At 37.3% G+C, this 13716-nt stretch overlaps 1 protein-coding gene across 1 annotated transcript in view; it reads left to right on the top strand.

Annotated features, from left to right (window-relative positions):
• Positions 1–1449: 1449 nt before the first annotated feature.
• Positions 1450–13716, top strand: part of CAGE1 (cancer antigen 1) — an 81637-nt gene continuing 69370 nt past the window's right edge. The window contains exons 1-2 of the mRNA XM_037844753.1: positions 1450–1559; positions 3629–4687. Coding sequence (XP_037700681.1) covers positions 1464–1559; positions 3629–4687 — 1155 coding nt within the window. The 5' untranslated portion in view covers positions 1450–1463. The remainder of the gene's footprint in view (positions 1560–3628; positions 4688–13716) is intronic.

Raw genomic sequence — 13716 nt, forward strand, 5'->3', positions numbered from 1 at the left:
CATGCTACATGCCTTTCTCTGACATCTTATTTTTGCAAAGCTGGTTTTCAGGTAGTTGCTGTGATATAAAGCAAGCACCATGTGGAAATCAATGTGCACCAGGAAATGAGGGTGGTGTCCAATCTGATCCAAAGATTTGAGGTGTTATACTGTGTCCAACAATAGTCTATGTGTATTTTCAAATAGCCACTATGTTGTAAGAACAAATACTTGTTGTTTGAGCTTAACTTCTTAATGAACGAAACTATTAGGAATTTCTTTTAGCCTAGGAGTGATGTAAAAAATCTGTGAGACATTAAGGATGTCATGAAATGAGAAAGTCTAGGAACTTGATATATATTATTTATGGTACCAATATGAGTAGCCAAAGTAGAAAAATGTTGACTTCAGTATAAGGGTTATCTCTGGGAACAGTGTTTCTGTTCTGTCTGAAGGAGACATTGGTAGAAGGGAGGGGTTATTAATTTATTTTGTAATATTTTGTTTCTTTCCATTTTGCCTTATTTGCTTCTGATTTTTTTAAATGTGATAAATCTGGGCAATTTGTAGTGGTCTGGAATCCCAGCTGTATTGCTTACCAGCTCTGTGACCTTATGTCTCAGTTTCCTTATCTGTAAAACAGGGATTATAAGTGCTGACCTCATAGGATTGTTGTGAGATTAAATGAGTTTATACCTGTTCACTATTATATTCTCTGTACTGTCATATACTTTTGAAACATTTTGTAATTAAAACATTTTATAACTACAGTACGAAAGGATTTTGAAGATATCTTGGAACTTATAATGATATTTGACCTAAATGACATACAACAAGCTTCTTTTTGTAACAGTCATTTGGGGACTTCTTTCCCCATGTAAAAAATTGTTTTGTTTTGTTTTGCTAGGGAAAAAAAAAATCATGCCATAATCTATACAAGTTTGAAATAATACATCATTCTTGAAAGGCTACAAGAGTTTATTTCTTAAATGTAAATATAGCTGTTACCATGTAAAGTTATGATCAACTAATTCTTGTTTCCTTTCTCTTTCTAATGAGATTTTAACGGTGAAAATTACTCACAGAATGTACTAATTCAGCCGATTGACGCTAGCATTTCTCCTTCAAGACAATTCCAACCCATTTGCAAATTTCACTGGTCAGAGGCTTTTAATGATGAAACAACAGCTTTTCAAAATGCTCTGGAAGTTTTATCTTACACAGAGAAGCCAGAATTGCAAAGTCACGTGTCTAATTATGCAAACGACAACAATATAAAAAAAGATTCATTTAAGGAAGAAAATCCGGTGGAAATTAGCATTTTCACAAGTAAAGACCTGCTTACTAAGGAGTCTGCGAGTCAGACCTCTAGAAGCCCGTCTCTGATAGACTGCATTGAAGAGACAGTGACACTCAGGGAAAAGGCACTGGCTCAAAGCACAGCCATGGGGTCTGCCCCCAATCCTACTCAATCTGAAAGCATCATGTATATGGACAGTGTCTACAGTGACGTTGAGGAACCATTTTATAAAGAGAACAGCTTTAACTTGCTCGATCTGAGAGCAAACAAAGCAGAGGAGGTAAGATTTCTGATTGTCAGTGAAGCCTGTAGAGTGTTAAAGGATGTGTTTTTTAAAAATGCATGTGTATGAGCTGAATAGTGATAAAGCATGCATGTCATCAGCACAAGTGACATTGCTTCTCTGGGGCAAATGCATTCTGAGGTCTTAACCAATTTAGAACCTTTTTTTCTAATAAAATATAGTTTGTACTTGGGCACTAGCTCTACCAAATGATAACTTTTTTTTTTTTTTTTTGGTCATTTGAGGATCAGCACTCTTACTCATCCTTTTATGTCCCCTTTAGCATCTACATTACCCTAGAATATAATGAGCTTTTATATTTATTGAATCGACTAGCTGGAATTCATAGAGTTTTCAGAAAGGGAAAGGTTGAGAAGAGGAAGGAGCACAGAGCTATTAATTATTTGACAAGAAAAGCCTAAGATTTTCCTATCATGCTGGGTTCTATTGACAAGCAAAAAATATTTTTCTATCAAAGTGAAAAAAAATCTATTAATTTTTCTTTTGATTTATTGATGCTAGGCACACATGTAGCAGCCTATCAGTACTGAAGATGCCAATGGTATAAATTGTATGTTCTCTGAACAGAAAGAATTTTAAGAATTGATGTGGGCAAATAGACATAATACAAGAACAGCATAAATAGTACCTCTTCATTGTGAGTTTCATGAGAAAAGCTATGGCCATTGTGTTCCTTTTATAAATATGAATATTTGTGTTCATTTATTTGGAAGTAGATGGGAGAATTTAGAAGAGAATTTTAATGATTTTCCCATGTTGATTACTAAAAACAACATTTCTCAAATCTGTTTGATTGGGGTTTCTTAGGATTGCCCCTTCCTCTTTTCATTGCACTGACTCATTCATTTAGTCAGTCAGTAAGTACTTTCAGGCATCTGCTTTGGGCCAGGCCCTGTGCTATGTATTGGTTATATAAAGGTTAAAAACAAACAAACAAACAAAAAAGTGTGTTTCTTGTCCTCATGAAGATAACATTCAAATAGAGAAAATAGACATTAATTGAGTAATCATACAAATAAATGTATTTTTGCAACTGTGGATAAGTGCTGTGACTAAAAGTTACATATAGGATGGGAGTCTACCATAGGAATATGTTACTGGTCAGGAAGTTTGGGGAAGGCTTCCCTGAAGATGTGGTAATTGAGCTGAGCCCTAAAGGATGAGTAGGACTTAATTAGTAACAGCAGGTGGGAGGACATTGCATGCAGAAGCAACAACCTGTGCGGAAGCCTGGCGACTGCAGGGAGCACAGTCCCTACGCTTCCTGAAAGAAATGCAGTGTCTCTGGGTTGACAGAGGAAGAGGGTCATGGTAGATGAAGCTGGAGAGAGAGCACATGGGACAGGTATCAAGTTCAGATATCAGAGTCTTGCAGGCCTCAATAAGAATAATTGTCTTTATCCCAAAGAAATGAAAAACCATTATAATACAGGGGCCCAATATCTCTAAATTCTAGAAAGTTACATAGCACACCTCTACAGATATCTTTTACTGGGTTTTAATGTCATATTCCTTTCAGCATTTTCTTACCACAGTGTGCTACCCTTTTTAAAAACTCCCCAAATCAGTATTGTTGGAATAAAGTCAATATGAGGCATATTCCTGTGGCATTCTAATGTTTGTAGGATTTAGTAGCATAGTGAAATAATGATTTAAATGAGAAAATTTAAGAGACTTGCAGGGACTATGGAGCAATTGATAAATTTATTTTCATTCATTTGAAGTCAAAGCAAGCTGCATCTGAAGTTGCATTTGGAAAGGTTTGTGATCACAGAAAATGGTGAGAATTTCAAAGTTTGATTTTTCTTTTGTAAAAGTACATGTGATTCTTATCTTTTATCATATACCTACTGTTTGTGCTGTGCTGTGCTATGTTAGGTGGTTTACATTGGGCAGTTAATACTTAGAAAACTTCTGCAAGTATTATTTTGTTTTATAGCTGGGGAAACTAAACTGGGGATCTAGGATTCAAGGCCAGCACTCTGATCCCAAAACTCCTCATCTTTCTACTCTTAAACACTTATTTTATTTTCTATAATTTTCAGATTGCAGTTTCTTCAAAAGAAATTCAGAAATCTGGGGAGATTCCCGAGATGTCCGATAGCCTTCAAAAGGAAGTCAAAATGGAGGGCGTGGAGAGTCCAGGGCTTTTCTCAACTTGGTCTCCTGCAGACATTTCCTGGAGCGGTGGAGCATCACGGGAGAGCTTCAGGACCTCCGACACAGAGCAAAGCTTCAAAAACTTACAACCTCTAGAAGACAGCATGGCTTTAAATGAAGTCCTATGGAAATTAAAATGTACTAACAAAGAGCAGCAAACTCGAATCAAAGACCTACAGTGTAGTAACATGTATTTAGAGAAGAAGGTTAAAGAACTACAGGCAAAGATTACCAAACAGCAAGGGTTCGTCAACATTATAAATAAGCTAAAGGAGAAATTCAAAGAATTAATCGAAGACAAATACGAAGTAATCCTAGAGAAGAGAGGTACTGACATGACACTGAAAAATTTGCAAGAGACTTTATCTAATACCCAACAACATCTTCAAGACTCTAGGAAAGAAAAGGAAGCCTTGCAGCTAGAGCTTAAGAATGTCAAGGTGAATTACATTCGCCTACAGGAAAGATACGTGACTGAAATACAGCAAAAAAATCAATCTGCAAATCAGTGCATAGAGATGGAAAAAACCTTAAGCAAGAAAGAAGCAGAGGTAGAGAAGCTGCAGCAACACAAAGGAGAACTGGAAAAGGCTACCGCCTCTGCTTTGGACTTGTTGAAAAGGGAAAAAGAGATGCAAGGACAAGAGCTACTGTCTTTACGGGAGGAATTCCGGAAACGTGAAAAGGAAAACCTGGAAGAAAGACAGAAACTGAAATCTAGTCTTGGGAAATTGGTCATGCAAGTTAAAAATTTGCAAGTCATATCTGAAAATGAAAGGGCTAAGAATACAAAACCTCAGCAGCAGATCAACGAAGTGAAAAATGAACATGCCAAATTTCAGCAGCAGGATGCAAGGATTGAAGAGCAAAAGTATGTCCCTAAATTTGAGATAGCTCAGTCAAAGGAGCAACTAGAAGAAGAAATTGAGCCAGATATTACAAAGGTATTGATACAAATTCAGAATCTCTAATGCAAAATTTCAGAAGTTTCTAACAGTATTGTCAGGAATATTTAGGCCCCTGTAAGCTATATAATTTGTGTTGATTATTCTAAAAGTGAATATGACTGCATGTTTTTGCATCTTTAACATTTTAGTCCTATGAAGACACAATTTCCTCTATTTGAGTTGTCTTATCAAATTGGCTTTATAGTTCTTTCTTTGTGCCAGGATTTCAAGTAATATCAAATGGCATGGCACTTACATATATAACATTTGTTTGCAGAAGGAATTACTAGGAAAAAAGAAGTGATAGAATGGAAAATGCACCACAGATTTGGAGAAGTTTCTTATCGTGGGTACTTACATTAAATAACAGCCACTTCCGACCTCTTGTGATTATTTTGGTAGAGATGAAGAGATGACAATAAACCTGAGAATTTTTTAGGTACCCACGACCAGTCATCTGAAGCAACTCCTAGGGTTACAAGTGAGAAAGGGTTTTCGAAGTATGGATCTCAATCTTTTTCATACCATTTCTGCCTATTTAACAAAACTAAACAATGCAATTGCATTTTTGGTTTACAAGATAAAATGAATCTATTATTTCATATATTAGTTTTGTGAAATTATAAAGCATCTAAAAACTGCATTAGAAACTCGTATAGTATTTTTGCAGCAGGTGTAATGTTTTATTATCTGCATTTAGTTCACATGGTTTTCATGGCAGCCAAGAACCTGGAAGAACGTCCTAGAAGTAATAATTTTCACAAGCTGAAGCAAGTCTACTCTCTTTCAGTTTTGTAGGCCTGCCTTAAAATATGTGTAGTAAAATCATATTAAATCTGATTACTTAGAAGACCAATCTGAACTAGAAAAAGGTAGGACTGTTTTGTTATAATAACTGAAACTGAACTAATATGTTGCCTTGAAGATGTTCTAAGTAGACCTACTTTCAGGAATCTATAATCACTATAAGTGCTGTTTGTAAGTATGTAATTCTATTCTTCTTAAGGATCCCTAGGAAAATACTGTTCTCTTATGTTTAAAAAATTCTATGATTTTTTCTCCAGACAGAAGGACTACCTGAGCCAGTTGTTCTCAAACTTGAACCTGCATCAGATCACCTGTAGGACTTGTTAAATAGATTGGTGGGCCTCACCTCCAGTTTCTGTTTCTGAAGGTCTGGGGTGGGGCCTGAGAATTCCTAACAAGTTCCCAGGTGACGCTGATGCTACTGTTCTGGGACCACACTTTGAGAACACTTAAGCAAAGATAACCTTAAGTTTAGCTTCTAACCAAATCATGACATGTTTTAAATTTGTGAGCTCTGAATGAATTAGTTTAACTGAACAAAAATTTAGCACTACATACAATTTTTCCCTTGAGCTTTCTTTTAAGAAATTCAGCAGAGTTCTTTGTTTTATCTTAACAGATAATTCCTTTTATAGCCCTTAAATCATGCTTACACTGCTTTTAGTTTTGTTTTTCATTAACTCTAGTTCACTGTTTCTCAAAATGTGGTCAGTGGGTGTTTGCCAGGTCGTAACTATGTTCATGATAATATTAAGACATTATTTGCCATTTTTGCTCTCCTTAGACAAGGGTACGGTAGAGTTTTCCTGAAGCTGCATGACTTGATGATGTAATTGCTCTCATGGCTAATGGCATGTGTGAAGCAAATATAGAAATCAAGCTGTCTTCTATGAAGCCAGCATTAAAAGTATTTGCAAAGATATTAAACAGTGCCTACCACTCTTCACTAATTTTGTCTTAGAAAATATGGTAATTTTTAATTAAAAGTTATGTTAACATAATGGGTTTATTAAATGACTTAGCAAACAAATATTTTAAAATATTTGTTGTAATTTCTAATACAATAAGTATTGATAAATATAATCCACATAAACAAAAGCTTTTGGAGGTCCTCACTAGTTTTTAAGAATATAAAGAGGTCCTGAGATCAAAAAATTTGAGAATCACAGCTCAAGGTTTTCAAGGGTTTGGTTTTTGATTCAGCAGTATATTTATTTATTTATTTATTTTTTTCGTACTTTCGATTGTTTACAGTACCATTACATAGTGGTACATTCATCATCCAAATCAATCCCTGACACCTTCATTAGCACACACACAAAAATAACAAGAATAATAATTAGAGTGAAAAAGAGCAATTGAAGTAAAAAAGAACACTGGGCACCTTTGTCTGTTTGTTTCCTTCCCCTATTTTTCTACTCATCCATCCATAAACTAGACAAAGTGGAGTGTGGTCCTTATGGCTTTCCCAATCCCATTGTCACCCCTCATAAGCTACATTTTTATACAACTGTCTTCGAGATTCATGGGTTCTGGGTTGTAGTTTAATAGTTTCAGATATCCACCACCAGCTACCCCAATTCTTTAGAACCTAAAAAAGGTTGTCTAAAGTGTGCGTAAGAGTGCCCACCAGAGTGATCTCTCGGCTCGTTTTGGAGTCTCTCTGCCAGTGAAGCTTATTTCATTTCCTTTTACATCCCCCTTTTGGTCAAGAAGATGTTCTCCGTCCCACGATGCCAGGTCTACCTTCCTCCCTGGGAGTCCTATTCCACGTTGCCAGGGAGATTCACTTCCCTGGGTGTCTGATCCCACGTAGGGGGGAGGGCAGTGATTTCACCTTTCAAGTTGGCTTAGCTAGAGAGAAAGAGCCACATCTGAGCAACAAAGAGGCATTCGGGAGGAGGCTCTTAGGCACAACCATAGGGAGGCCTAGCCTCTCCTTTGCAGCAACTGTCTTCCCAAGGGTAAAACCTGTGGTAGAGTTCAACCCATCAAACTACCAGTCCCCTATGTCTGTGGTCATGTTAGCAACCATGGAGGTGGGGTAGGCGAATACCCCTGCATTCTCCACAGGCTCCTCAAGGGGCACTACATCTTTTTTTTTTCCTTGTTTTTCTTTCTTTCTTTTTTTTTTTTTTAACTTTCCCTTCTTTTTTAAATCAACTGTATGAAAAAAAGTTAAAAAGAAAACAAACATACAATAAAAGAACATTTCAAAGAGACCATAACAAGGGAGTAAGAAAAAGACAACTAACCTAAGATAACTGCTTAACTTCCAACATGTTCCTACTTTACCCCAAGAAAGTTACCTAATATAGCAACATTTCTGTGAACTTGCTCCTACTATACCCATCAGAAATTAACAGACCATAGTCATTCCTGGGCATCCCCAGAACGTTAAATAGCTTATCTGTTCTTCTTGGATTATTGTTCCCCCTTCCTTAATTGCTCTCTATTGCTAGTTCCCCTATATTCTACATTATAAACCATTTGTTTTACATTTTTCAAAGTTCACATTAGTGGTAGCATATAATATTTCTCTTTTTGTGCCTGGCTTATTTCGCTCAGCATTATGTCTTCAAGGTTTATCCATGTTGTCATATGTTTCACGAGATCGTTCCTTCTTAATGCCGCGTAGTGTTCCATCGTGTGTATATACCACATTTTATTTATCCACTCATCTGTTGAAGGACATTTGGGTTGTTTCCATCTCTTGGCAATTGTGAATAATGCTGCTATGAACATTGGCGTGCAGATATCTGTTCGTGTCACTGCTTTCCGATCTTCCGGGTATATACCGAGAAGTGCAATCGCTGGATCGAATGGTAACTCTATATCTAGTTTTCTAAGGAACTGCCAGACTGACTTCCAGAGTGGCTGAACCATTATACAGGCCCACCAACAATGAATAAGAGTTCCAATTTCTCCACATCCCCTCCAGCATTTGTAGTTTCCTGTTTGTGTAATGGCAGCCATTCTAACCGGTGTTAGATGGTATCTCATTGTGGTCTTAATTTGCATCTCTCTAATAGCTAGTGAAGCTGAACATTTTTTCATGTGTTTCTTGGCCATTTGTATTTCCTCTTCAGAGAACTGTCTTTTCATATCTTTTGCCCATTTTATAATTGGGCTGTCTGTACTATTGTCATTGAGTTGTAGGATTTCTTTATATATGCAAGATATCAGTCTTTTGTCAGATACACGGTTTCCAAAAAATTTTTTCCCATTGAGTTGGCTGCCTCTTTACCTTTTTGAGAAATTCCCTTGAGGTGCAGAAACTTCTAAGCTTGAGGAGTTCCGATTTATCTATTTTCTCTTTTGTTGCTTGTGCTTTGGGTGTAAAGTCTAGGAAGTGGCCGCCTAATACAAGGTCTTGAAGATGTTTTCCTACATTATCTTCTAGGAGTTTTATGGTACTTTCTTTTATATTGAGATCTTTGGTCCATTTTGAGTTAATTTTTGTGTAGGGGGTGAGGTAGGGGTCCTCTTTCATTCTTTTGGATATGGATATCCAACTCTCCCAGCCCCATTTGTTGAAAAGACCATTATGACTCAGTTCAGTGACTTTGGGGGCCTTATCAAAGATCAGTCGGCCATAAATCTGAGGGTCTATCTCCGAATTCTCAATTCGATTCCATTGATCTATATGTCTGTCTTTGTGCCAGTACCATGCTGTTTTGGCAACTGTGGCTTTATAATAAGCTTCAAAGTCAGGGAGTGTAAGTCCTCCCACTTCGTTTTTCTTTTTTAGAGTGTCTTTAGCAATTCGAGGCATCTTCCCTTTCCAAATAAATTTGATAACTATCTTTTCCAAGTCTGCAAAGTAGGTTGTTGGAATTTTGATTGGGATTGCATTGAATCTGTAGATGAGTTTGGGTAGAATTGACATCTTAATGACATTTAGTCTTCCTATCCATGAACATGGAATATTTTTCCATCTTTTAAGGTCCCCTTCTATTTCTTTTAGTAGAGTTATGTAGTTTTCTTTGTATAGGTCTTTTACATCTTTGGTTAAGTTTATTCCTAGGTACTTGATTTTTTTAGTTGCTATTGAAAATGGTATCTTTTTCTTGAGTGTCTCTTCAGTTTGTTCATTTCTAGCATATAGAAACATTACTGACTTATGTGCATTAATCTTGTATCCCGCTACTTTGCTAAATTTGTTTATTAGCTCTAGTAGCTGTATCGTCGATTTCTCAGGGTTTTCTAGATATAAGATCATATCATCTGCAAACAATGACAGTTTTACTTCTTCTTTTCCAATTTGGATGCCTTTTATTTCTTTGTCTTGCCAGATTGCCCTGGCTAGCACTTCCAGCACAATGTTGAATAACAGTGGTGACAGCGGGCATCCTTGTCTTGTTCCTGATCTTAGAGGGAAGGCTTTCAGTCTCTCACCATTGAGTACTATGCTGGCTGTGGGTTTTTCATATATGCTCTTTATCATGTTGAGGAAGTTTCCTTCAATTCCTACCTTTTGAAGTGTTTTTATCAAAAATGGATGTTGGATTTTGTCAAATGCTTTTTCAGCATCTATTGAAATGATCAATTGATTTTTCCCTTTTGACTTGTTAATGTGTTGTAATACATTGATTGATTTTCTTATGTTGAACCATCCTTGCATGCCTGGAATGAACCCCACTTGGTCATGGTGTATGATTTTTTTAATGTGTCTTTGGATTCGATTTGCAAGTATTTTGTTGAGGATTTGCATCTATATTCATTAGGGAGATTGGCCGGTAGTTTTCCTTTTTTGTAGCATCTTTGCCTGGTTTTGGTATTAGATTGATGTTAGCTTCATAAAATGAGTTAGGTAGTGTTCCATTTTCTTCAATGTTTTGAAAGAGTTTGAGTAAGATTGGTGTCAGTTCTTTCTGGAAAGTTTGGTAGAATTCCCCTGTGAAGCCATCTGGCCCTGGGCATTTATTTGTGGGAAGATTTTTGATGACTGATTGGATCTCTTTGCTTGTGATGGGTTGGTTGAGGTCATCTGTTTCTTCTCTGGTCAGTCTAGGTTGTTCATATGTTTCCAGGAAATTGTCCATTTCCTCTACATTATCCAGTTTGTTGCCATACAGTTGTTCATAGTATCCTCTTATAATTTTTTTAATTTCTTCAGTATCTGCAGTTATGTCACCTTTTTCATTCATTATTTTGTTTATATGGGTCTTCTCTCTTTTTGATTTTGTCAGTCTAGCTAGGGGCTTGTCAATCTTGTTGATCTTCTCAAAGAACCAACTTTTGGTGATATTTATCCTCTCTATTGTTTTTTTGTTCTCTATGTCATTTATTTCTGCTTTAATCCTTGTTATTTCTTTTCTTGTACTTGGTTTAGGATTGGTTTGCTGTTCATTTTCTAGCTTCTTCAGTTGATCCATCAGTTCTTTGATTTTGGCTCGCTCTTTCTTTTTAATATATGCGTTTAGTGCTATAAATTTCCCCCTTAGCACTGCTTTTGCTGCATCCCATAGGTTTTGGTATGTTGTGTTCTCATTTTCATTCGTCTCTATATATTTAGCAATTTCTCTTGCTATTTCTTCTTTAACCCACTGATTGTTTAGGAGTGTGTTGTTTAACCTCCAGGTATTTGTGAATTTTCTAAGTCTCTGATGGTTATTGACTTCTAATTGTATTCCATTGTGGTCAGAGAATGTGCTTTGAATAATTTCAATCTTTTTAAATTTATTGAGGCTTGTTTTATGTCCCAGCATATGATCTATTCTGGAGAAAGTTCCGTGAGCACTAGAAAAGTATGTGTATCCTGGTGATTTGGGATGTAATGTCCTGTATATGTCTGTTAAATCTAATTCATTTATCAGATTGTTTAGGTTTTCAATTTCCTTATTGGTCTTCTGTCTGGTTGATCTATCTATAGGAGAGAGTGATGTGTTGAAGTCTCCCACAATTATTGTGGAAACATCAATTGCTTCCTTTAGTTTTGCCAGTGTTTCTCTCATGTATTTTGTGGCACCTTGATTGGGTGCATAGACATTTACGATTGTTATTTCTTCTTGCTGAATTGCCCCTTTTATTAGTATGTAGTGGCCTTCTTTGTCTCTCAAAACATCCCTGCATTTGAAGTCTATTTTATCTGAGATTAATATTGCTACACCTGCTTTCTTTTGGCTGTAGCTTGCATGAAATATTTTTTTCCATCCTTTCACTTTCAGTTTCTTTGTGTCCCTGTGTCTAAGATGAGTCTCTTGTATGCAACATATTGATGGTTCATTTTTTTTGATCCATTCTGTGAATCTATATCTTTTAATTGGGGAGTTTAATCCATTTACATTCAACGTTATAACCGTGAAGGCATTTCTTGAATCAGCCATCTTATCCTTTGGTTTATGTTTGTCATATTTTTCCCCTCTGTCTATTAATATCCTTTATTGTACCCATACTGAATCTCTTTAGTACTGAACCTTTCTCCAAGTCTCTCTGTCCTTTCTTTGTTTCTCTGTCATATTTTTCCCCTCTGTCTATTAATATCCTTTATTGTACCCATACCGAATCTCTTTAGTACTGAACCTTTCTCCAAGTCTCTCTGTCCTTTCTTTGTTTCTCTGTCTGTAGGGCTCCCTTTAGTATCTCCAGTAGGGGAGGTCTCTTGTTAGCAAATTCTCTCAGCATTTGTTTGTCTGTGAAAAATTTAAGCTCTCCCTCAAATTTGAAGGAGAGCTTTGCTGGATAAAGTATTCTTGGCTGGAAATTTTTCTCACTCAGAATTTTAAATATATCGTGCCACTGCCTTCTTGCCTCCATGGTGGCTGCTGAGTAGTCACTACTTAGTCTTATGCTGTTTCCTTTGTATGTGGTGAATTGCTTTTCTCTTGCTGCTTTCAGGACTTGCTCCTTCTCTTCTGTGTTTGACAGTGTGATCAGTATATGTCTCGGAGTGGGTTTATTTGGATTTATTCTATTTGGGGTTCGCTGAGCATTTATGATTTGTGTATTTATGTTGTTTAGAAGATTTGGGAAGTTTTCCCCAACAATTTCTTTGAATACTCTTCCTAGACCTTTACCCTTTTCTTCCCCTTCTGGGACACCAATGAGTCTTATATTTGGACGTTTCATATTATCTATCATATCCCTGAGGTCCATTTCGATTTTTTCAATTTTTTTCCCCATTCTTTCTTTTATACTTTCATTTTCCATTCTGTCATCTTCGAGGTCACTGATTCGTTGTTCAACTTCCTCTAGTCTTGTACTATGAGTGTCCAGAATCTTTTTAATTTGGTCAACAGTTTCTTTAATTTCCTTAAGATCATCCATTTTTTTATTTAGTCTTGCAATGTCTTCTTTTTGCTCTTCTAGGGTCTTCTTGATTTCCTTTGTCTCCCGTACTATGGTCTCATTGTTCATCTTCAGTTCTTTGAGTAGCTGCTCTAGGTGGTGTGTCTCTTCTGGTCTTTTGATTTGGGTGCTTGGGCTTGGGTTATCCATATCGTCTGGTTTTTTCATATGCTTTATAATTTTCTGTTGTTTTTGGCCTCGTGGCATTTGCTGAACTTGATAGGGTTCTTTCAGGATTTGTAGACCAATTGAAGTCCTTATCTCTAATTTATCAGATCTACAGCTTCGTGGAGTACACTTTCTCTAACTAACCAGCAGGTGGAGTCCACGAGCCACCTGTTCTCCACAAGCCAGTTCTCCCCTGCTTAGCCTTTTTGGTGAGTGGGGGAGTGAGTCTTGTGGGGTCCAATTGGTGTACCAAGCTTGCGTGTGTAGTTGGTGTTGCCTGCCCTGTATATGGGGCGTGTTTCTGGGCAGTCAGGGAGGGGGGTTGGCTCTAACAATCAAATCTCCCTGGTGAGCCTAGAGTTTTAAAGCTGCTGCAATAGTCTAATCCTTCAGTTCAGTCCTGCCACAGTTTGTCTCTGCCACTGACCCACAAGTCCTTCGTATTGGCGTATGGCTCCTGAGACTTGCAAGTGGGCCCCTCTTCCAGGCCGTGCACCCCGGGTCCTCTGTTGAGGGATGACTGTGCTATGTCACAGGTGAGTGCCCCTGTACCCCAGGGCAGTTCTGGGCTGCTGGGCTGTGTAGGGAGGCTCCCAGTCTGCTGAAATGATGGCTGAATGGGGCTTTGTTAATTCACACTGCTCTACCTTCCCAACTCTGGGACAATCAGCTGAGGTTGCAGGGAAGGCTAATGTCCACGCCCAGTTTTGTGGTGTGTGCCTGTTATTTGAAGCACTTCCATCACACTGGGTTGTCTGGGG

This window comes from Choloepus didactylus, chromosome 7 (genome assembly GCF_015220235.1).
Source record: "Choloepus didactylus isolate mChoDid1 chromosome 7, mChoDid1.pri, whole genome shotgun sequence".
In the NCBI taxonomy this organism is placed as follows: Eukaryota; Metazoa; Chordata; class Mammalia; order Pilosa; family Megalonychidae; genus Choloepus; species Choloepus didactylus.